This window comes from Lipotes vexillifer, unplaced genomic scaffold, assembly GCF_000442215.2.
Source record: "Lipotes vexillifer unplaced genomic scaffold, Lipotes_vexillifer_v1.1 scaffold782, whole genome shotgun sequence".
NCBI classification, from domain to species: domain Eukaryota; kingdom Metazoa; phylum Chordata; class Mammalia; order Artiodactyla; family Lipotidae; genus Lipotes; species Lipotes vexillifer.
This window is the reverse complement of record NW_006791339.1, coordinates 760671-785719: the sequence shown is the minus strand read 5'-3', so window position 1 is coordinate 785719 and position 25049 is coordinate 760671. Positions and strand designations below refer to the sequence as shown.

At 40.5% G+C, this 25049-nt stretch overlaps 1 protein-coding gene across 4 annotated transcripts in view; it reads right to left on the bottom strand.

Moving 5' to 3' along the window:
- The window catches only part of PAX3 (paired box 3), a 98214-nt gene that overhangs the window by 24620 nt on the left and 48545 nt on the right, over positions 1–25049 (bottom strand). For all 4 annotated transcript variants that reach the window (XM_007464339.1, XM_007464340.1, XM_007464338.1 and 1 more), the window contains exon 5: positions 6409–6614. In XM_007464339.1, the coding sequence (XP_007464401.1) occupies positions 6409–6614 (206 nt within the window). The remainder of the gene's footprint in view (positions 1–6408; positions 6615–25049) is intronic.

Sequence of the window (25049 nt, the reverse complement as noted above, 5' to 3'; positions counted from 1 at the left end):
TTTCCCTACTTGTACGTCTCTCTTCAGAGCCCTTCTACAAAGTCATATTCACGCTTTTGGAAATGATATTTAGATCCATTCTGGAGTAATATAATATCAAATGATTTTTTGAAGCAAAATTTAAAATATAACATCATGATAACTAGGGAAAAAAAGGTAATCAAAAGAATAGGTCTTTATAAGTTTTTCTCTTCACGAGTAAAATAAGTACCAATTTGTTCTCAACAATGAAAGTTGTAAAAAACTTAATATTTTAAGAAATACGGTAATACTTTTCATTCACATGGGAGCAGTGCAGACCAGGCAATAGTTGAATCCCACCTTTCCCCACCCCTCACTACCTCTGTGATCTTGAACAATTTGCATAATATCTGTGGGTCTCTGTTTTCTCATCTGCTAAATGGGAGAAATAAAAAAACTCCTTCAGGGCTTCCCTGGTGGCGCAGTGGTTGAGAGTCCGCCTGCCGATGCAGGGGACACGGGTTCGTGCCCCGGTCCAGGAAGATCCCACATGCCTCGGAGTGGCTGGGCCCGTGAGCCATGGCCGCTAAGCCTGCGCTTCCAGAGCCTGTGCTCTGCAATGGGAGAAGCCACAACAGTGAGAGGCCCGCGTACCGCAAAAAAAACCCAAAAAAAACAAAAAACTCCTTCACAAGATTAAATGAGACAATATAATCAGTTAAATGAGACAATACAATCAAAGCTTGCAAAACACCTAAGAGATACTGTGTTCAGTAAATGTTATTTATTAAATACAAACGTCACACTGAGAAATCCAAGAATTAGAGACTTGCTTTGTTTTCTAAGCTCTCTGGTCTACAGCCAAAGCCTTTTGTGCCCCTGAGCAAACAGGAAAGTACCCAAATAACACCTCAAATAATTGAACGCCAGTTTGGCTTGAATGGAGACTTAGGTCCAAATTGCTTCCAAGGTTCATGGATTAGTGTTAATTGTCCCATGGCGTAAGCCTAATTTTGCCCGTCAATAAATTACTGGTTCACATTTTTGGCGTGGTCCTCAAAGGCAATCTAACCTACATTGTTCCAGATGGGTTATTTCAAATGCCATTTAAAAAATGGGAAGAGAATGTAATCATTAATCCTTAGAAAGAGAATTCACAACAAGATTATAAAATGTTTCATTAAATACTAGAGCTGAGGGGCGTCCCTGGTGGCGCAGTGGTTGAGAATCTGGCTGCTAATGCAGGCAACACGGGTTCGAGCCCTGGTCTGGGAGGATCCCACATGCCGCCGAGCAACTAGGCCCGTGAGCCACAACTACTGAGCCTGCGTATCTGGAGCCTGTGCTCCGCTACAAGAGAGGCCGCGATAGCGAGAGGTCCGTGCACCGCGATGAAGAGTGGCCCCCGCTTGCCACAACTAGAGAAAGCCCTCGTGTAGAAACCAAGACCCAACACAGCAAAAATTAATTAATTAATTAATAAACTCCTACCCCCAACATCTGAAAAAAAAATGAATTAAAAAAATACTAGAACTAATACTAAAGTGCCAACTACAGTACTTTCCAAGTAGGTAAATTCAGGACAAGCTGCTTGTTCTCTGGACCTTCCCACTCACTCCACTCCCCCTCTCCCATATCACACACGCCCAGCCCTCTTCCCATTGCTGCTACCCAGCCTTGACCACTGTATGGAGAGCAGGTTGGGGAAAGGATGAGCAAGGCTGATGAGGAGAAATACCACGCTCCTGTGAATGTCAGAGGATCACGACACACACGAAAGCGTACTTAACTGCACCTTTATATATCCCAAGAGCAAACTCCTGCAGAGAATTGTAGGATGACCACATTTTTGCTTTATTATGGAGTTCAGGGCCAATATTCCATACCTATCTTTAAACTATACAGATCTGGGGCTTCCCTGGTGGCGCAGTGGTTGAGAGTCCGCCTGCCGATGCAGGGGACATGGGTTCGTGCCCCGGTCTGGGAAGATCCCACATGCCGCGGAGTGGCTGGGCCCATGAGCCATGGCCGCTGAGCCTGTGCGTCCAGAGCCTGTGCTCCGCAACGGGAAAGGCCACGACAGTGAGAGGCCCGCGTACCGCAAAAAATAAAATAAAAATAAACTATACAGATCTGTTAGATGGCTTTAAACCACCATTGGGCTTCCCTGAGGATCACAAATTACTGATGCTATAAGGGTCCTGAGAGATCATGCATCCTAGGGGGTTTTAATGAAGGGAAAGAACAGGGGGAGATTTCCCTGGCAGTCCAGTGGTTAGGACTTCGCGCTCTCACTGCTGAGGGCCTGGATTCAATCCCTGGTCGGGGAACTAAAATCCCATAAGCTGTGTGGTGCTGCCAAAAAAAAGAAAGAAAGAAAGAAAGAACAGGAGGTGGCGATTTTTGGGAATATGATGAGAGTTAGGGGCCCTCTCCCTATTTAACACTTGTGCGCATGCACACACACACACACACACACACACACACACACACACACAGAGGCAAAGGCACATTTGTCCACAAATCTCAAGTTTACCAGATCTCCTGAAGTCCATCCATGATTATCCTGGTCATCCATGGACCCAGACTAAGATCATCTGATCTAAACCCCATATTTTCAAATTTATATTTAAAATTTTAAAAACCTGAAGTCCAGCAGGATTACAGCAAAATTGTGACTTGCTTAACAAAACATTTTTGGCAAAGCTGAAACCAAAACCCACATCTTCTGACTCTGAGTTAAATGCTTTTCCACAAGCAGCTTCCTTTCTTGTCTTCCATTACCTGGGTGGTAAGAGAAAAATACTTGCCTACTTCTTGGAGTTTTAGGTGGAATATTTACTAAAACTTTTACACATCATAAATGTCTGCAAGTCACCCTTCCTTACAAAACTTTAGTGCTCGCCATTATTTGCATAGTAACAGCTACCCAGGAGGTGAATTAGGCAGATTAGTCTTTGCTGTACAGTAATTCTTAGATTGTGTACTCAGATTTGACTCTGATAAATATAACATAGCTACTGTCTAAACAAATTTTTATGGAATACTGACATAGGTCTAATTTATTAAAGCTTTAGTCTCATTTTTATCCAGAAGGGTTTAGAAGGTGTCCCCCCGCCCCCGGAGGAAAAAAAAAAGGAATGTAGACACATTTGGGTTTTTTTTGTGTTTGGGGGGTGGGCGGTGTTTGGTGTTGGGTTTTCCCAGGTGCCCCAAATTAAAATAACTCACACTCTCTGGCTATCACTCAAACTGAGTTGACTTTGCTACTGCTTTCCCAGATCCTTCTAAAAACTAAAGGATTTTGTTCTGGCATTTTAATCAGTGATTAACTACTCCCTTCTTTTTCCTGCTGGGTTAAGTAAAAGATCCATATGCCGGGTGTTGTAGGGAATTTGTTAGGCTGTAGATCATAGCTGTGGTGCAAGACGTGATGTGTCTCAAGGGAACTAATGAAGCCATAAGGAATGTAAAGAGTCACCGGGTTAAAGCCACATTAGGACAGCTGTTAGGTTAATGAGGGCCCCGCTTTGGAGAGGAGGTCACTGTATAGAAAAATATGAACCACTCTTTATTGGTTTGATCCCATGTCCTCTGGAAGTTAATGGGCCATTCTTATTCTCCTTTGACGTTCACTGAGCCAGATGCGAGTGCCGGGCACTGTACAAGCTGCATGCGGTTGAGATTAACTCTGTCCCCCCCATCCTTGTCTTTGGCAAAAGCAACAATGAACGAGGTAGAGCAACACAGCACACTCTTTTCAATTTTCCATCACTCTCTTCGTTTGATTTCTTTACAGCCAACGTTTATTTTTTGACTCTGAGTTCAGAACTGATCTTCAATCTATCTTAAGGACAGACCCAGTATGTGGGCTTGGCCAGCCAGAGAGGATAAGGACCAGATCCTGGAACAGAGTGGGCACTCAGTAAAGGTTTGCCAAAAGAATGGAAGAATGAATGGACCTCACTTAACATTTAAACCAGGTGATCACATAACTATAATAAAAGCAAACAGATTTGATGTATGTAATATTTGTAGCATTATTATATATATTATAATACATACACTGTATACATTACCATAAAGTAATGTGATATAAATATCATCATGATTTGTGGTCAGCGGTGGTCATTTCTGGGAAGGAGCGCTATATCCCAATGTAATAGGTAGAGGGATCGAATAGCTCCAGCTGTAAAACATTTGTGTTGCAAACCCCAGAATATATCTGTGACTCTTGCCTACACTCACCTTTGCACCCACCTCCAGCTCACACAATCAGTTGCCCACATTCCACCTTTCAAGGCAGTTCTCTCCTTTCCATTCTCACTGCCACTGACCTACTTCAGAAACCACTCAAAAGTTTGCTGTTGTCTATGTACCACCCCTAAACTCCACAGAGTGCCTGGTACGTAACAAGGCTTCCTGAAATGATGAGTGAATAAGATGAATTGACACACTTCCGTATGTTATATCTGACATAATCATATTCTCCCCACAATGATAACCAAAGTTAAGAATGAACATTTTCATAAGTACCAAAAAATAAACACTAAGAATACAAAGAGAGCACACAGATTTTCAAGCAATCATATTCCTTCCTGCCACCCTAGCACTCCCTACCCTTAACCAAATTGAACTATTCACTGTGTTCTCAACATGACTAGAGTGAAAACTGAAAGGTCATCTGATATGCAACTCATATGCTTCCGACTCTGTGCTTTTGCTCATTATTCTGTATTACCAAAATACTCTCCCAACCTCCCTGTCCAATGAATATCTATCTAAACTCAAAAGGCCATCTGAACCCTCCCTTCTTCATTAGCCCCTCTTGTTTACTCCAATAAAATCTCACCCTTTGCTCTTCTCGACTCTCACTGCACTTCAGCTCTCTCTAACACACTTACCATCTCGGCTTTGTTTTTAAATTATTCTTGTGTTTACTTTATTACCCATTAAACACTAGTTCCTTGAGAAATTTGTCTTAATTCATCTTAGTGTTCCTTGGCCTTCCTAGCACTGTGATGATCAGAAAGAAAGTCAAGTTGAAGAAAACAATCCCTCTGACTTGGCTCTGCAGGCTACGAGAGGCTATTCCAAAATAGTCTGTGATAGGAGAGGTAGATGCTTATGGGAAAGTGTCGATCAATCTGGAGACCACATCAACTGCCTAGTTCGCAGCTGAGTCCCCAGCCTCACTCTAACTATGAACGTCAAGTATCTGGCAATAACATGACATTTCCAGACAAGTTAACTTCACTCCTGGGGCAGTAAGGGGTTCCAGGATACCCTGAGGCATTTGTAATCTTTCCAACCATGCTTTACTACCTTGAGAAGAAAGTTCACTATTCATAATGAAACATTATTCTATCACCCAATAGAAACATATTACACCAAAGTAGCCTTTCCAGAGGGTTCAGAACACTTCTGAGTTGAAAAGATAATTTAAAATGTTCTTTAAATAATATAGTTACTTGAAATGCTTCTAGACTTAAAGGAAGGGATTGTACCTTATATAACTTTGCACATCTTCATAATTGAAAGGCCATAGGGAGGAAGTGTATGGAATCCAATTACCTCGATCACTTACTAGCTACATGACTTTGGGTAGCTACTGAAATAGTCTGAGTCTCAGTTTCCTCATCTATAAATTGGGGATATTAATAGCACCAACCTAGGGTTTTAATGGTGAGTAAATGAATTGATTCTTATAAAGCATTTAGAACAGTGCCTGGCACAGAGTAACCACTCAAAATTTTGCTATTATCTATGTACCACCCCCAAAGTCTATACAGTGCTTGGTACATAACAAGGATTCCTGAAATGATGAATAAATAATGTGAATTGACACCCTTCTCTGTGATATATCTGATATAATTACATTCTCCTCGTAATGACAACCAAAGTCTAAAATAAGAATGTATACTTTCATAAATACAAAATAAATTACTAAGAATACAAAGAAAGCTAATTAAATGGATCACAGTTTTAAATCTATACATATAAAATACTTGTATCAAATAATGTGATAGAAAAGAAGCCAAATATAGCCATCACATCAATAAATTTAATTGGACTTATCAACCTATTAAGAGGAAAAGGAAAACTTTCTGACTGGTTAGCAAAGTAATATGTTGCTGTATACCACAGACATACGTTGGGGGAGATGGCGGGGCAGGGGGCGAGGGGGGGTGCTGGCAGGAGGTGCTTGGACCAAGCACATGCAGTAAAACGGAAACGGAGGTCATGATGTCGTTCTCACGACACGGCGAAATATGAAGGAAAGAAATGAGAGAGAAAGGAAGGACTTTATAATGTGAGAGGCTGCCATTCACAATGAAGGACCATTCCTGATATATTTACTTTCTTGGTCTGAAATATGCTTTAGAGGAGAACACTCTCGTTTCCTGTGTGGGTTTAAGCAGGACGGGGATGTTTGGACGTCAGTACCTGTACTCGGGCCTCGGTGAGCTTTGCCCTCTGGGCCAGTTCCTCCCTAGTGTAAATATCAGGATAGTGAGTTCTTTCAAAAGCCCGTTCCAGTTCTTCAAGCTGCTCTGCTGTGAAAGTGGTTCGGCTCCTGCGCTGTTTCCTCTTGAGCGGTAAATCTGGCTCAGAGTCGATGTCAGAGCCTTCATCTGATTGGGGTGCCGAGGCTAAAAGCACAGGAGAAAAAAAGTGATGAAATGTGAATCAAAAAACAAGTCTGGGGAGTTCACTGGTGGCTGAGCGGTGAGGATTCGGCACTGTCACTGCCATGGCCCGGGTTCGATACCTGGTCAAGGAACTGAGATCCCACAAGCTTCTTAGAGCAGCCAAAATATGAAAACAAAACAAAACAAAACAAAAAACAGTCTGACCAAGCTATAATGATTCAAATCCTAGTCTAAAGTACATTCCCAATGTCCTCCCACTGACACAAAGCCCCTCCTTGCAGTATTACATTATTAAATGGTATTTAATCTCTTCCCCTATCCCATCTCCAAGGCCCCCAGGCAGAAATAATTGCTCTCTGCATCTGTCATTCTAAGCCCGTTATGAACTCTTAGAAAGCAGAGGCAGGCCTTGCTCCATTTTTCTGGCCCATGTCCTTAGCCTTTAATGGGTACTCCTAATAAATGAATCACGTTTAATTTGGTTCCTGATCAATCTTCACCAGCTTTTAGACCAGGAAAAAATTTGTTAAAAAGTGATTTTTTTAAAATTAATATTCCAAAACTGACTTCATATCTAAAAAGGCAATAATGGTAAACTAGTGCAGGATTCCTATAAATTTGTAGACTGTACCGCTCCTATAAGAAACACCGTGTTAAATTTACCATCTCATTGCCAGATATTAGGAAATGCTTTAAGGAGAGTTTAGATATTGTTAATGCAAGTCTCAAGAACAGACTCAGGAAGAAGCAGGCACAGTCTACCAAACTGTTTCTAAACAGAAGTTCAGAGTCTGAGTCTGATAGGCAGCTGCTTAGGAACGCTGCCTAGTTTGAGGAGCGCAGTGCAAAATAATAACGCAGGACCCCCGTGTTCACAAGTTATCACGAATTTCAAGATGGCAACTACAGAGCATAAAACTAAGCACAGGGCCTTCTGCACATGGGGCCCTGAGCGACTGCACAGGCCACACGTCCCTCAAGCCAGCCTTGCTACAGGCCCCCTCCTCACCAAAGCTGGAATTTGCCTGTACGAGCACGCATCAAGGAAGGAGACCTTCCAGTTTTAGTATGCAGGCGCCCAAGAAACTGGAGGAGGAGTTGGGAAATTAAGTAGAAATTTGCATTAATGATGCAATTTAGTGTCTGTGAGTTGTGACAGTAGAGACTGCCTGTTGGCCAATAGCAGGTTCTTCAGCTTGAGGACGCACCAGACATACGGCTCTCGGTAGGACAGCAGCCCCCTCCCAGAGGCCTGGACCTCAGGACAGTGGCAGAGGTTGTCAGAGGGCTCCCAGGCCACAGACTCTTGAGTGTAGCGTGGGAGCCAGAGCAGCCTTGCCCCTGAACACACGCAAATGCTCTCAAAACTTCCCAAATAACTGGAGGATCCTCTGCGGAAGAGGCTGAGGTGTGCTGTCAGCAAATGAGGAGAGAAAGCCAGAAAATTGTAGATGACTAATGTCAATGTCAAGGTAACTCATTTGCACCCTCAGGCTGGTAGAACCTGGGGAAAAGCCGGAAGTGCTAGAAGGAATCCTAAAATGAAGTGTCTCCTATACTACTAATTCGCTTTTCTCTTAAGCTCAAACTTAATTCTGCCCTATAGAAATTTTAAATTTCAGGGGCCTCCCTGGTGGCGCAGTGGTTGAGAGTCCGCCTGCCGATGCAGGGGACACGGGTTCATGCCCCGGTCCAGGAAGATCCCACATGCCGCGGAGCAGCTGGGCCCGTGAGCCATGGCCGCTGAGCCTGCGCGTCCGGAGCCTGTGCTACGCAAGGGGAGAGGCAGCAACAGTGAGAGGCCCGCGTACCACAAAAAAAAAAAAAAAAGAAATTTAAAATTTCATTTTACTTCAGTATAAATTATAAGCTGCCCCAAAAGGTACACATCCAAAATAACCCACAAATATAAGTTTAAGTTTTCTAATATTTTCTTACTTCTACATTTTATTCACATTCAAATACTGTGAACTTAAGAGAGTGAATTAATAATATACATGACAAATCAAAGAAAACCAATGCTGGCACATAAAAGCAAAAGGGAATTATAATACGTAATGCTCTACTGTATGTTAGCCATTATGCTTGGTTTTTCAATTGTTATCTAATTTAATGTAAAATGGTCTGATTTAATATAAATCTTATTTTAGGAAATTTTAGTATTAACTGAAAGAAAGAAAAATAGACTTTAAGTATGCTAACATTTTACAGGAGTATTAACATGCTAAGAAATATGTCATCCATTGCATTATAAACTTCAAAAGCAGCCAATACAACTTACATGTGTATACCTTTAATAAACGTGAACCAAATTAAAAGAACAATAATTTGTGCCTAATTGTAGGGTAGCGGTTCTCAAACCTCTGGAGCATCAGAATCACTGGAAAAGCCTATTAAAAACCAGATGGCTGTCCCCCCTTCTGATTCCATACGTCTGGGGTGGGCTCTGAGAATTCGCATTTTTAACACATTCCCTGGTGATTGACGCTGATGTTACTGATCCTGGACAGACACTTTGAGAACCCTCTCTGCAGAACATTTCAGATTAATTATTCACTTCCCCCTCAAAATTCCCAAGTATATAAAATATTTTCTGCCACAATTTATCCAAAAAATTGCTCCCACCTGTATTTTTTTCAGTTATAAATAATATACTCCCCAAGAAACAGATTACTCATTCCCCTAAGAAGAAAATAATTTTTTTTTTTTTTTTGGTACGTGGGCCTCTCACCGTCGTGGCCTCTCCCGTTGCGGAGCACAGGCTCCAGACGCACAGGCTCAGCGGCCATGGCTCACGGGCCCAGCCACTCCACGGCATGTGGGATCCTCCCGGACCGGGGCACGAACCCACGTCCCCCGCATCGGCAGGCGGACTCTCAACCACTGTGCCACCAGGGAAGCCCAAAATAAATTTTTATAAAATGTTTTCCTTCCATGCTTCCAGTTTCTGTTGCCCTGACTTTTCTGTCTAAAGTGAATTCAGGTGAAAAACTCAACAGCATTTAAGAACTGACCAAAATCTCTCCTCTGCCTGTGAGAACCTTAAATCTTTGCTTGCACTTTCTCTTACTATGATCCCATTAGGATGATAGTATGTGGAAATTTTCATGTTTCCTTTGGGAGTCTCTGGGGCTAGTAAATCCTCCCAAGTAAATATGATGTGCCACACACTGTCAGGTCAATTAATCAAAATCATCGCTGGTTTCTGGAGAAAAAGGGCTGCTTAGATGTACAAGTACCAACCAGAGTTAATTCTGAGGGTCAAGACGACTGTTTCACCTTAACAATTAACATCCCCCCAAATAGAAGCTCTATGAGCTCAAGACCCTTCCTTTGCCTTGTTCATTGCTAGAATTACTGCTGGAACATAATAGGTGCTCAACAAATACATGCTGAATGAATAGAAGTACAGGAGAAAAATTAAGTTTTGAACCAAAACTCACTTTTCTGTCACCATTTTGCATCTTTAAAATGGAAATTCTGCTCTTATGAGTCACCCAACTACAATTTATAGATGAGCTTTGGGGTGGGGGTTGTGAGTCCTTGAAAATTACTTGGAAATTCTTGCAAGTACTTGCATGCCTGAATTTTTCTAGGGAATAATTACCAATTTTTTCAAAGAGGATTGTGATTTTTAAATAAAGATGAAGAACCACCAACAGCCAGTGATAAACAAGACTCAGACTATCTGAGTTCAATAGCACAGCCTTTACCACCAAAAATAAATTTTTCTTTAACAAGCTAGCAAATTACTACTTTTATTCCTAGACTGTTTATTTAAAAGCAATCCAAAGGTTCCATCTAACTAGGAAAAACTCCAAATAGCGTCGTTTTAAAGACACTGAGGAAACGATTTGCCTGATTTTTCTGCTAGAAAGTTATCTGAACCAACTGATCATTTTTGACACGATGAAGCTACAACCTTACAAGTCAATTCTAACTTTTCCCCATCTGTAAACTCCAAAAGGATGTGGGCTTTAAAAAATGTTCAGTCAGCAACCCTAGACTAATCTACCAGCTAGGAAATACTAGCTCTTTCTAAAGATGGAAACACTGCCATTTCTTATACTACTCAGTAGAATTAAAATGTTTTTTTGTGTTTTTTTTTTATTTATTTTACTTTTGGCTGCATTGGGCCTTCATTGCCCCTCGCAGGCTTTCTCTAGTTGCGGTGAGCAGGGTCTACTCTTCGTTGCAGCGCACAGGCTTCTCATTGCGGTGGCTTCTCTTGTTGCGGAGCACGTGCTCTAGGTAGGTGGGCTTCAGTAGTTGTGGCTCACAGGCTCTAGAGCGCAGACTCTGTAGTTGTGGCGCATGGGCTTAGTTGCTCCACGACATGTGGAATCTTCCTGGACCAGGGCTCGAACCCGTGTTCCCTGCATTGGCAGGCAGATTCTTAACCACTACACCACCAGGGAAGCCCTAAAATGTATTATTTACACAGAACATGGTTCACAATAATGTCCTAAATTTGAATCATTCAGTTTTTACCAAAAACAAGTCTAAAACTTAAATCTCATTTTAATAGCACAAATTAAATCAATCCGTTGAAGTTCTATTTTACATATTTAACTTTACTCAAGATACTGGAACAAATTCGATACTAGATACCAAGTATCTAATCTTGCTAAATATTTCAGCAAAGTAAAAACAAGGCCTTTCTTTCAGACAGCTTGACAGAAAGAAATTATTTTTTTTTCTGTGAATAACATTTAAGCTATGACTTGAAAACTACAAGCAGTGTTAGCAAGACAGTTATCTAAATGTTAATAAATTGCCAGGATATAGCAACTAGATTAAATATAATTTCTTCAGTCTATTTATACTGTCTGGCCTTAATTTTTTTTTTTTTTGGCGGTACGTGGGCCTCTCACTGCTGGGGCCTCTCCCGCTGTGGAGCACAGGCCCCGGACACGCAGGCTCAGCGGCCATGGCTCACGGGCCCAGCCGCTCCACAGCATGTGGGATCTTCCCAGACCGGGGCACAAACCCGCGTCCCCTGCATCGGCAGGCAGACTCTCAACCACTGCGCCACCAGGGAAGCCCTGGCCTTAATATTAAAGGGAGACTTTCATACATTTAAGTTGCTCGGTCACATTCTACACCTGCCTTCACAAAGTTTGCTTTACTGTTCTTTAGAGATATTGTCCCCTAATTTGAAATTCCAGAATAGTTCTCATAAGAAAATCCATATCAATACATAATACATGGTCCTTTAAGTGGAGATTTTCTTGTTTTAATTGCATAAAAATTCTCAGATTTTATCCTAATCCATATTCTTATCAGACTTTGAAAGTTTTGACTCTATTACCAAAACCCCTTCACGATCCATTCTCTGACTTATACATTTGTTTAACTCAATGTCACCAGTGAACCTGGAGCAAACCTTACCAAGAGGTGGAGAATTTCTCTCCTTTCCTTACATAACTACACAAAAACCCGTGAAGTAAATACTCACGCCAGAAAAAGGAAAGATTCAGAGAGGTTATTCAGGTCACACAGCTTAGAAACTGGGATTTGACCCAGGTTTATGGGACTTCAGAGAACTCTCTCTCATCTAGCCTGGAGTGTTCTAAATAGGTGTTGAGTTTCTTTATCACACACACACACACACACACACACACACACACACACAGTCCCCTTTTGAAGAGGAATACCGGAAACACACCAAAACAGGAATCCTAATGTAAATCATTTAGCTGATTGCCACTACTATTCTTATTTGTCCCAAATTTTCAAAGCTTCTTAGAACCAAATGAAATTGACAGAAATACAACAGTTTAATCAATATTATATGCCAAATCAATTTCCCAATTGAATTTAATTCAACGAATATTTATAGAATTCTTTATATATTCAAAGTATAGATGTTTAACAACAATAAAGCACTAAGAACTGGATCAATTTTCCAAGATATTGAATGAATTTAAGAAATTAAGGCAGTCAGTCTGACCACGTGCAGTCTCCAGTAATAATCCTCACAGACCCTCAGTTCTAAGATCCAGGGTCAATAGGGAAAATGCTATTGTTCACAAGCAGTTGAACTGATCACTCTGTTTATATCCTTATTAAAGTCTTCTTTTTTGATATTAAAGGCACCTTAGTGAAAGGATAGCAAGAGCTGTAAAGTAACCTCAAATTCTTTTTAGGCAACAGCGTAGGAGTAAAAACTTGAAATCTGTTGGGATATTCACAAGTCATTCAGCAGAAACCTCAGCGTGATCACCAGGAAAATGTCACCTCTCACCCAGGTGCCTGACTGTTTCAACTCTGTGCTTTATTCTTAATTTTAAAAGAAGCTCATTTCTTCTTTTTCTATGTTAAGCTAATCCTAGGTCTTAGGAGCAAAATTTTTAGTTATCCCAATCATCTCACATTAACTCCCCAAATCAACCTTGGGAAAATGGACATTTTCTGCTTAAAGAAAGAAAAAAAAAAAAAAGATCAAGCATAGGCAACAATCATACCCCATAGGATTACAAATTCTTCTTTCGGAAACAAATCAAACTGGGAGGAGAAGGCAGAAGTATTACCACCAGCGGACCAACCATGAAGTTTAATTAAAGAAGGAATTACAGAATTAGAGAGTATGTCTTTGTCCGTTAACCCCTTGTGACCTCTTCTGCAGCCCCAGGAAATATTTCATCCTAGTTAATGCTATTATACATGAGATCTTACCTCAATTTTATAGGGATTTAGTCACGTGGAATTCTATAATTATTGGTTTCCAGACCAGTATAATTCAGAGATGGGACACAGGCAAAAAAAATGGAGAACCAAAATCATTCACAAGCATGCATTTGGCACAGTGTCTTTCTTCTCAGCAAGACTTTTCATTTGAATAATTAAAGAATCAAAACATGACAACCATTTAAACTCTATGTTTTCCCCAGATATAACACAATGCAATTTACAGACACGGGAGGAGGTGGGGGGAATCTCTCTCTGCAGGTTTCGAGGCTGAACTTCCTTGGTCAACTGTCATTTATTCTAAGACAGCCTCAGACCAAATCAGATGGTCGTCCCATCTGTACTAACCTTTCCCAGCAAAACCTGTCAGCGTCGGCACTCAAAGCTATGTTTCAGCGATGAAAGAACAAGATAAAAATAAAAATCGTGCCTAAGAGCCCCACAAGGTGGTTTCACCCTGTGTCAGACAGCATGAGGGTATTTCAGAAGTATATCCCATGAGGTCTTTAACAGGTCGACTTGAAGTTGGGTGTACTTACTTGGCTAATTGTAGAATGTCTCCTGTGTTTGTGAGTTTTACCATTCAACACGAAGGGGACAATGGGACAACTAACTGTTTTCTGATCTGAAATAGCCCTTTTACACTGAGAGAGATGTGAATGACCTCTCTCGTGTTTACTCGGGTGAAAACCAGGAAGAGTCTGATATTCCCTCACAGACCCAGAGTAAATGACAAATGACACTTTCCCTTTGTGATCTTTGGGATTTTTGTTGACTTATTTGGAAGCTTTTGTTGGATCCCAAGAAATGGCCTGTGGCCGAGGCCTATTCTACCGATTTCCACGCTCCATCTGTGGAATCCATCAATGGAGCGTTTACCCTCATTCAGGGCTCTGACACCTGCCTGGCAGGGAGCAGCAGACACAAAGAAAGCCGGAGTGGATGAGAAAGGGGAGGTTGGGTGTTTTTTTTTTTTCCAGAGGAGGGAGGAGGGGGAGGTTGAAATGGAAGCACAGTAGGGGTTAATCCAAGCCAGTTGAGAGACTTCAGCACCTGGAAGCTTCTCTGCCACATTAATTCACAAGCTAAGAAGTAATCGGCAACATTATTTTTTTTTAATGTTTTTAAATTGTATATACGTCAGGAGAAGGAAAAAAGAAGAGACCCCGCTGAAAGGAACAAACCAAAGATTTACAACAAAATCCTAAAGTAGATCTAGAAAGCGGTGTGTGACCTAACAAACTCTCAAGCTATCTAATGAACTTTCCAGAATTCCTAACTCAGAACTAGGATTTGAGTAATTGTGACCATGATCGTTGATAAACTAGGAGAGAGAGCTCTGGTGGGCGGGGGGGGGGGGGGGGGGGGGGGGTCAGGGGTCTTGTTTTGCTTTTATTGTCTGTACAACTACTCCCCCAATTTGCCAGCCCCAAAATCTTTAGCAAGTGCAAAAAAAAAAAAAAAAAAAGGCAGGACAGTGTATGGCAAGGATATTCTGGGCTCTCTCTCGGAAATGTTCTTTTAAGAACTCTAAATCTAATTAAGACCCTCCAGCCATTCACCTACTCTCGTTCCCGCCCAGCAGTCCCCATCTGGGGGCTGCAGAAATGTAACGCCGGTCCCCTCCCCTCTGACCCAAGCTCTTCCCTCGGAAGCCGCCTTCTCACAGCACGGGGTCATTAGAAGGAAAATAAGCTCCTGCCAGGTTGGTGCTAATCAAAATAGCGCAAATAAACCCTGACACTCAACAACTCCCCGAGTCCCTGCTGCCCTGGGAGGAGTACAGATTGGTTATGAATATGGCCGGCCGCGGGGGCAGTCCAGGAGGGCCGCGTGTGCTCCGGGGCCCGAGAGTGACTTGAAATGCACAACATGGACCATTGGGTGTTTATTTAAGATAAGGGCTGACAAGCAGAGGCTGGCTGAACGGCCAAGCTGCCTCCGAGGCAATGAGCTGCGTGGCCCTGAAGACCCCGGATCCTGAGGTTCTAATAACATTGAATTTCAGGTGCGTGTTGGATCTCTATCCACGTTACACTAAGGAAATGTAATCCCGTGGAGTTCCCTCCTAACAGCCACTACCTGACCATTAGTCACTTAAAAGGCCTCCTTTGTAACAACACAGCTGGAAAGAAAGGCTATTTCTCCTTCACTTATTGCAGCCCCGCTAGTGATTATTTTTAGTAGCTGTATTCGTTGATGTGTTTAAGTAAAAACATGTTTGTGCCCTTTCTTTTCCCCGACACAAGCAACATGTTACTTAAAGGAGCCACAAAATCCAAACTACTGTTTCAGCACCTCCTTCCAAAGGCATAAAGTGAAGAAGGAATCATTACTACTTTTGGGGACCCTGACAGTGACCCAGATTAACTCAGTGGCTTCTTAAACCCTTTATTTTGAGATGTACGTGTGTGCAACAAGAATCCTTTTAACGAAATGAATCTCTCATCAAGCAAAGGTGAAGCCACACTTCCCTACCTGACCCCTGCCAATGATTTCTACTCGCAAATATTTGTTTTAAATGGCTTTTTGAAACTTCGTGGTAACCACCACCAGCGTGTTTCAAAGAGAAAAAAAGAGGAAAGCCCCAAGAAAATGTGTTGCTATTCAATTAGGAAAACTGATTAGTTAACTAATTAGTCAGCTAACAGCATTCTAAGAATAGTCTCCCCTGATAAGAACTTTCCTCCCTCAAGAGCTTAAAAGTCAGTCATAATTAAAATTAAGAGCCAGGGCTCTCTGTGCTAAAGTCTCCGTGTCTGTAAAAGCAGTAAACTAGGTTTTGGTTTACTGGGATTGGATTGCAGGGAGCAAAGAAAGGTAATTTGCACACTGAAGGGGAACAGGAAAACGGTAGTTCTTGTGAAAGGAAAAGGGCCAAGTGACTTTTATTTACAATTGCCAAGAGAGAGGCCATTATTGACCATATGTGCCACAATTGCCCTCTTATCACGGGCTGGCCATCATGTCCTTTGGGAGCTGTTAATGAACTGGGTAATTGAGCTGCTGACATGTGTTACCAAAACAAAACAATAGGAAGAAGAGACAAATGAACATTTTATTTGCCAATCAGAGTAGGTTCAGCTTTTCAGGGAGCTGCAGCTAAGTAACTGACTGAATACATAAAACAGTGCATTGAAAGCAAGCAGATGCAGACACAATAATAGTTAACTGACAGCTTATGGCCCATCTGTGCTTAACATTTTGTTAGAGAAATTACTTGACTTGCTAAAGAGACAAGTCATACATCTGCCCCAAGTGCTGCATTATAAGAGATAAATCATCAGCTAAACTGTTTCATGACAATGAAAATGACAATGCTTATTAACAGTTATGCTGGGATATTTTGTCAGCACAGCTTGACACAGTTATTACTTACTAAAAGTGTGACAACTCATAGATATTCAATGGAATTGAGTTAGGAAAGAAAATCAGGACACAGCAAACAATTTGAAAGAACAATAGGCATTTTTAATCTCTCAGGATTAAATATGCATTTCTAAGATGTTATGAATGAAAAAAATAAATCCATGAAATAGAAAATAAGGTCATGTTCCATGTAGTAATTATATATCTTTCTTCCATTTACACCTTATTTATGCACAACTGTAGAATACTGGAAATGCTCTCGTTCTGGGTTGCTTACCATTAATATCACCAATGATATCAGTTTAAGAAATAATTGTGGCTAGCCATTTTACTTTCCCAAACATACCTTCTTTTCCTCCTTTGGGAAGATACTTCTCTAAGAGGGAAAGAACAACCATGTTGCAAAACACCCACTTTATGAGGAGATTTAGCTTATGTTTTTGTTACTGCATCTGAATTGATACCATATTTTTTGGTCCAAGTGTTGTTCATCCACTGCCATGTAGAACAACTTAATTCTGAAATCATTTTTATGTAAACTGGTTAACTAGAGGCAGAACATGGATCTCTCAAAGCCCTATCTTGTGATAGTTCCTTCAACGTTCTGGCAAAATCACCTCCATAATAGTAATAATGATATAAGAAAAGCTGCCATTCACTGATTTACTGACAGCTTACTATAGCCAACCACTGCTTCCAGCGTTCTTTATGTGCATTTTCTTTCATCGTTACCAAAACCCTATTGGAGTATTGTCATCCCCATTTTACAGATGAGAAAAAAATGAGGTCTCAAGAGTAATGTAACCTACCTGATCAATGAAAACTAGGAGAGGCTACCCAAATATAAGATCAATGAGTAACATTGTTATTTGAGGAACAGGTCGGTTAAACCATTGACGTGGGTTGAAAAAAAAAGGCCAGTATCGTCACATTTTTCTCCCAAGTCACAGTCAACCCTATAAATCCGTTGCGAAAACATGACCATAAAAGGTGAGTGATATTTTCCATGGTGGTTGGTGTATGTGAAATTATGTTACATACAGTTACTAAGAAAGAATTCTGGCTATGAAACCCAAACCTTAACTATATTTACAGAGCTTTAAATAAGACACAGTTGACAAAGAACCACCCTGCCTTTATTTTCCACTATCGAATATTTTTGCTATTGTGTGCATCAGTCATTTAAAAGTCGACAGATAAACTAAGGCTGAATATATAAAAGAGGTGACCAGTTACACAAAGAGCCTTTCAGCAGGTAGAAAACAAAAGAATGCTTTTGCCACCCTTATAAAGACAAGATAACCCAAGACACACAAAACCTAAACAACTAAACTTTGTCAGGATTAGCATGACTTGGAGATGTTTGGAAAGGAGAAGAAAGGCAGATTAAAGAAGAAAGTTAAATACTACACTTTTTGTGCCAGAAACCAACCAAAGGAGTTAAGCAGATAAATGACTAAGAGACCTGAAATACCAAAGCAAAACATTTACAGAATTTCAGAATCAAAGGAAGCAACTTTTGGCCAGTCCCTTCATTTTGCAGTTGAAGGTCAGAAAGAGCAAGTAGGGTTGCCCCAAATCACACATCTTTCAGTAAACATTTACTGAGTGCCTAAGATTTGGCTGGCATTGTCCTTGGCACCAGGCATGCAAATATGAATAATGTATGGCGCTTAAACTCAGAAAGTTAAACTCAAATCACCTAACTCCCTCTGCAGTGCTCTTTCCAGTGAATCAAAGTAAAGTATCAGTATATACGGAAGATAATCCAGCCGTGCCCTGCAGCAGCAGGAAGATTAAGTGGTCTCTCAAGGCTGAAAAACCTAGATACATTATTTACTAAATAACAGAGCCGTAGATTCTGTGCGCCTGTGATCTTTAATACAGAGATCAAATTAATACATAAATGCTTTAACTGACACCTCCCATATGGTATTTCAAGATTGTTTCTTTGCTTTTCGTTTTCTATTGGGTTCCAAAAGGAAGAAAAGAGGCAGTACGGGAAGCTTGTTTTGAAAATCCAAATCTTATCTGGGTCAATTATTGCTTGTTGGAAGATAGAAAGAGGTAATAACTGAACATAAATGAAAGAGGAAACTTTTCCTGGAGGCAAAAGAGAAGGCTGAGCTTAATTCTCCCTGGCAAACGCATTAGTAGCAACATCAAGGTCATCATCAGAAATCACTCATGGGAGACCTACTGTGCAAGTAGTACTTTGCTAGAGGCCGGGAGGAAAGGGATAATGAAGAAGAGAGTGGGATTTCTCTCCTTCATCCTGCAGAGGTATGAGGCTCAGACTTGGAAGGTTGGCTTCCAAATTAGTGTCATATCCCACCAGAGGACCCCAGGAGGAACTGGCAAACCAGTCGAGATGACTAAGCAGATGATGGTAAATGATACATCACTGTCCTTAGTCAGATAGGGATGGCTGATTTTTGAAATTTTGTTTTCTTCTCTTTGCATCTAAGCAACAGTCACCGTTGAATTCGGAAGAGATGACACCAAAGGTTTGGGCAAACAAAGCAGTAAGCCATGGTAGAAGACCCCCGGCTCTAGAGACAAGCCAATCTACTTCAAATGCCCACCTGGCCACTTCCTCTCTGATTTGGGGCAAGCTGCTTAACCCTCTGACTCAGTTCTTTCATTAGTAAAATGTGGTTTAAAACATACGCTTCAAAGACTGGTTTTAAGGAAAGAAGAGTTTGTGAAGCACAGAACAGCTCCTGATGTACAATATATCCTCCGAAAATGTAGCCCTCTGCATCCCTTCACCTTCATATTATCCAACCCCACCGGGCATTAAAAAAAAAAAAAACCATGATAAAAATGCTCTCTAAGTTCTAAGACTCAGAGAGAAAAACAATCACCAAAACTTTGAAGATGTATGTAGAACTTCCAGATTTTGTGAAATAAGAGCCATTATCCTGTCTCTCGTCTGCTTCCTCTTCTGAAGATCCTGCCCATAATCAGCCAGCATATACATATCCACTTACAAAGGATATTCAGTTCTTGCCCCATTTCCAATTCCCTTAAAAATCTAAAACGTAGCCCAGGATACTCTACTCCTCCTGGCCCAGGGCACGTGTCTGTGCTGTGGGATCAATGGTTATGGTAGCTATGAAAGTAAATAAATCCTGTGCTCCCAAATACCTCAAGGCTTAAACGAGAAGGCTGAGCTTAACAAAAATCAGACAAACAGCCTAAAAGAAATTAAGTATACTTGACCTCTCCTTTATGCCAACATTCATTTCGATTTCCATGGGGAAGAACTTTGAGTATGTTTGCTTGGAGGCAAATTCTCATCTTCAATTTTGTCTACTGATATGAATCTATATAGGCAAAATGAAGCATAGTTTTGACCAATTAACTGTCTTCTCATTTTGATTAGTGGCCACAACAAATGTGAATAGGTCAGGTACCCAACTCTAGGAAAAAAAAAAAAAAAAATCAAGAACTCCTTCAAAAGCAGCCTTCTACGTGAATTGTTGGGCAATTGCCTTTCCTCTCCACATTAGCTTTCCAAGAACTATCTTGCAGAGCTGGCAGGAAATGAATAAGGAGGGAGGGGAGGACAGAAGAGGAAAGAACAGAAGAGGGTAAACTTTCCTTCGTCATGAGGGAGAGTAATAACACAATAAGTGATTTCAGAGTTAGTGGGTTGACCCCAGTCACTCCTTTCTCCAAAAGGCTCTGATGATAAGTCTTGTTGAGTTAGGAACGCCTGCTCGGACAAAATGGGGAGGGCAGAGGGTAAGGGTCTGAAAATGTGTCCTGATCTTCGGCAGCTTTGAATAAATTAAGGACCCTCCTGGATGCTGACCAAATGTAGTCCTACTCATCCTTCCCACCCACACCAGCCAGTAACTTTAACTGGAAATCACCCCATCCATATGTAAGGATAATGCCAGCATTTAAAGACTATGTTGCCAGTTTAGTTCAAAGTGAAGCCCTACTCTTCGTCACCCAATTGTAAGTTTATTCCTAAGAAGAGTTTCTTGGACAAAATACATTTCTTATTTTGTTTTGGATTTTTGACTTTACATTATAAAGGTAAATTACATTATAAAATAAAATTTGAGCAGTGTCTAAAATTAGAGATCAGATTTTATAAATGGATGGGTGGACGGATAGATAGATGGATGCATGAATGTGTAGATGGATCAAGAGAGAGATATAGATTGGCCAATCTCCTTTATGGTATTTCTTTCCATTCTTTTGTTCCATGTATATTATTAACGAAATATAAGTTTTTAATAAAAACCCTCTCTTGATTAGCTACACAATTAAAAAGTAAATAAAATTTTTTCCTCCAGCTAGTATTCAAATGAATTTGTTGTTTTAGAATAACAACAAAACTGTTTGGTTGGTAGTATTGTTGATAGATGAAAGTTTCACTTGAGTTCTGAGGTTATGTAGGGTGCTTCCAATTTGCTCATCGACACTTGTAGATACATTTGAATGTACAAATATAAGCATTTGCCCATGTGAGGACCGAGATAAATGACGTGTATTCACACTGCATTCACATGTGAATGCAGTTATGCAATTCATTCAAACAAGCACTGAAGCCACTGTCATATATCTCTCTCTCCACTCTCACAGTAAATAAGCCACAGTTTTAAGAAAGCTTGTCAAAGGCCTGAGTCATCAGAGGTGGTTGTCCTTACTGACCATTCCTCCCAAATCCTAATCCCCATTTCCAACCATGATGCAATTAAGTAAGAGGGGGCCCTTAAAATGCTTTCTTCTTCCTGGTAGAAAAAGCCAGAGCAGGATCAGTGTGTGAATGTCTGAGCATAAGATGGGCATAAAGAGAGACAGTGGCTAGAGAAGAAAACCCACTGAAACAGGAAGATGACGTTCCAGGTAACTAACAATGTAAATTGCAGGGGAAAAATTAGGGATATTGTTTAAAATATTTTTTCCACTATTTGCTAGAGATGTTCATATTTTGTTTTAAATGCGCTGCTTAGCACAGAATTTCAAAAGCTGGAAATTACTTTAAAAATCATCATGATTTACCTTACTGATAAAAAAATAATAACTGAGTCTCAAATGAATGAAATGGTACCTCTATCATCATCTGGCTTGTTAGTGACAGAGTTAAATCTCAAACCTAGGTCTTCAAATTCTAAATTCTGGTTCTTTTCTCTGTATCACACTATCAACTCATAATTTTCTGTGGATCTGTGGGTGAAGTGACTTCTGTTTTCTGATGGTAGGTAGAAAACTTCTCCCAGATGCATTGAGTCCAAAAATTAATGAAATGAGATGAAGCACTTTGGGCTCAAATTGGGCTCAGATGGAAAAAAATATCTAGCACCTCAACCACTATATGTACATTTAACCATTATATGATTCTGTTTTTTTCTGATTATTAAAGTTCTTTACCTCATTATATCTTTGTAACAATTCTGTGAGTTAGAAATTAGTGTCCTTGTTTTTCAAATGAAGTTGATACTCAGAGGGTTTAAAAGGACTTGCCCAAAGTCTCAGCAAGCCAATAAGGTTCCAGAATTAAGGAGATAATCACCAATCTTCACTCTAAAATGCATAGGAATGATTTCTAGATCATCTATTTCTTAGTATCATTCACAAATTTCTCTGCTCAAGTAACATGTATATTCAAATACCAAGCACTAACAACCAATTTTTACAGGAAATAATGACTAATATATTCCTGAATAAATCAGCTTCAAAATGTAGAAAACTATGAATTAACATGAAGTTGAACATGTACACGAATATCTACAAAGAGTTCACCGAGTGGAGTTTAAAGTTTTCATTGGACGGAAACAAATCTACTTCCCAGAATCCCTTGTGCTTACCAAAATGGACCAAGGATTGGTCATATCTTGACTTTGCCACCTTAACTCACCACCTGTTCTACCACCTTTCTGCCCATCTTTACACAATGTCAGGTCTCAAAACCCAGTTCCACAAAACCTTCCCTGAACCTCCCAATCCTAAATACCCCTCCTTTCTCTGTACTGCAGGAGCACTTCATCTTTTCCATTCCATCGACACCTTTCCTTCCTAAATGAACTATTGACTAAACTTTCAGGTCAACTCTTTTGCAACCACACATTTCTTTGACCACTTCCTCGAATGTGTATAAATTTAGTTGTATGTCCCAGTGGTGCTTTTTCATTTAAAGGGTCAAGCAGTCAGAGGTCAGCAAACCAACTATTAAGTTTATACAGACAAATCTAACGAATGCAAACACCGCCTTACGAAGAGCAGGTTTTGAGGGAACTTGGTTCTTTGCTTGCCAGTTGAGTAGTTGTGCAAGCGAAAAATTAGAGGCCATTTGAAGAGAAACGGCTTTGTGTGTCAAAGTTCAATGGTTATTTAGACTGCTCTGATGCTGAGGAATTCACAAAAGAAGAGAAATTGACAGATGGTGTCATGGCTTTATCACAAAATAAGGAAAGAATGAATAAGAGAAGCATGGAGACCACTCTATCTCAATTTTTCACAGAATTCCAGTTAATTTTGGAGGCATCCAAAGGCCAGAAATAAAGAGACTCTTTCTTGGCTTCAGTGGTTACCAGTGAGAGAAAGTATATGAAAGTGTTTTGTAAACTGTAACATTCATGTAACATATGTATTTTTGTCTTCGTCATTACCACCACATCATCATTATTATTGTAATAGATAACGCAGCACCAAACTTTATTAGCCAATATTAAATTAAAGAGGCATTATATTAAGCCTTTCACTTTCTACAGAAAATAAAAAATATGAGTGTATGAGGTTCTTTTCTGATAGCTTACGATATCTGCCCTTCTTTTTCTCAAATATCCTGATTTTTGATTTTTTTTAATACAGGAAGACAACAGCAATGTCATTCCTGTCTCAGCTTCATGCCCCTTTCCCTGAGAAAAATCTTTCCTTTCACAATGTCTTCTTCAGTCTTAGGCCTTAGGGAAGATTTACTCTCAAATCCCAGAATTCTACACATCTCCCAACAAAGGTGTTTTTCTTTTCCCCTTCCGAAAAGGTTTAAGTAAGTCCCAGCCTGCAAATACAGAGCCAGAAACAGATCCAGGCTTTGTGGGGTCTGAAGCTTTTACAATTTGGGGGGGACAGAGTTCTTTAAAAATAACCCACAAAACTAGCTTATTTTTGCCTATTTTACAAAATCACATGACCGTGTGACACATTTTGAGGGCCCTTTGCAAGGATTTGGAAGGACTCCTTGCCAGTAAGGGCTCTGAAGTTAGCTTCACTGTAAATCCACTTTTGCTCATAAACCTCTGGTAAAAGCAGAGAGTCCCTAAGTGCAGTGCCCAGGAGGACACTTTTTCTACATCCACACTTCTTGCCATGAACATAGTGTAAACATCCCTAAACAACAGCAATGAAGCCCAGTTTACCCCCCAAATAGCAGGGACAGACAAGTCAATCAATACTCATGACTGTAAACTTCTTTCATGGGGACATGGGGTTTCTTCCTCAATTCCAGTGAAATCAGCCTTCAGGGGCAGCCACTTCATCAGCCTGTGAGCAAAGCCCATTCTATAAACTATAACAGAGTCATACGGTCATGGATAATACAGAGAACCTCATGATAAGTACAGAAAGCCATTTGGCTTTGTTTTCAAACCTTAAAGAAATGTCTTAGGAATCTGGGGCATTTCCTGGGTAGGGATCTCATGAGGCTGGCGATACCCTCATGAAATCACCACCATGAGTGTGGTTCTTCCATGTGCTTATTCCTTACACTCATTAGCCTCAAAGGGAATACAATTCAAATGACTTGTGAATTATTATTTAAATATTTTTTCTGCAATGAATATGTGTTACTTTTATAGTAATGGAAATAGTTCCAGTATCGAGAGGTAACCCAAAAAAACCTGGGTATTTTTATGAGAATTTGCAAACAACCTTGAGTCAATTCAATACTTTAACCAGCACGTGAAATCTTTTGGTCCCTAAAAGGTGACACTACTAGCACCCTCTTAAACTTGAAAAAAATCAGAAAAATAATCATAAACACAACTAAAAATTCTATGCATGTTAATTAATATTGTCACATCTTGCATGGGAAATGTTGGCACCACAGAAACTGGAAAAAATTATTATGAAAAGAAAGAGGGAGGACTTCCCTGATGGTTCAGTGGTTAAGACTCCACGCTTCCACTGCAGGGGGTGTGGGTCTGATCCCTGGTTGGGGAACTAAGATCTCACATGCTGCACGGTGCAGTCCAAAAATAGAAAAAATTTTAAAAATTTTTTTAAAAAGAAAGAGGTACTTGCACCAGATTTAGGCCAGATATAATACCCCAGAAATTGAAGTGGAAGAAATGGGGCTATTACAAAGTTACAAGGAAAAAAACTGGTTGGCCGTTTCAGGCACAAGTGCCTTACAAT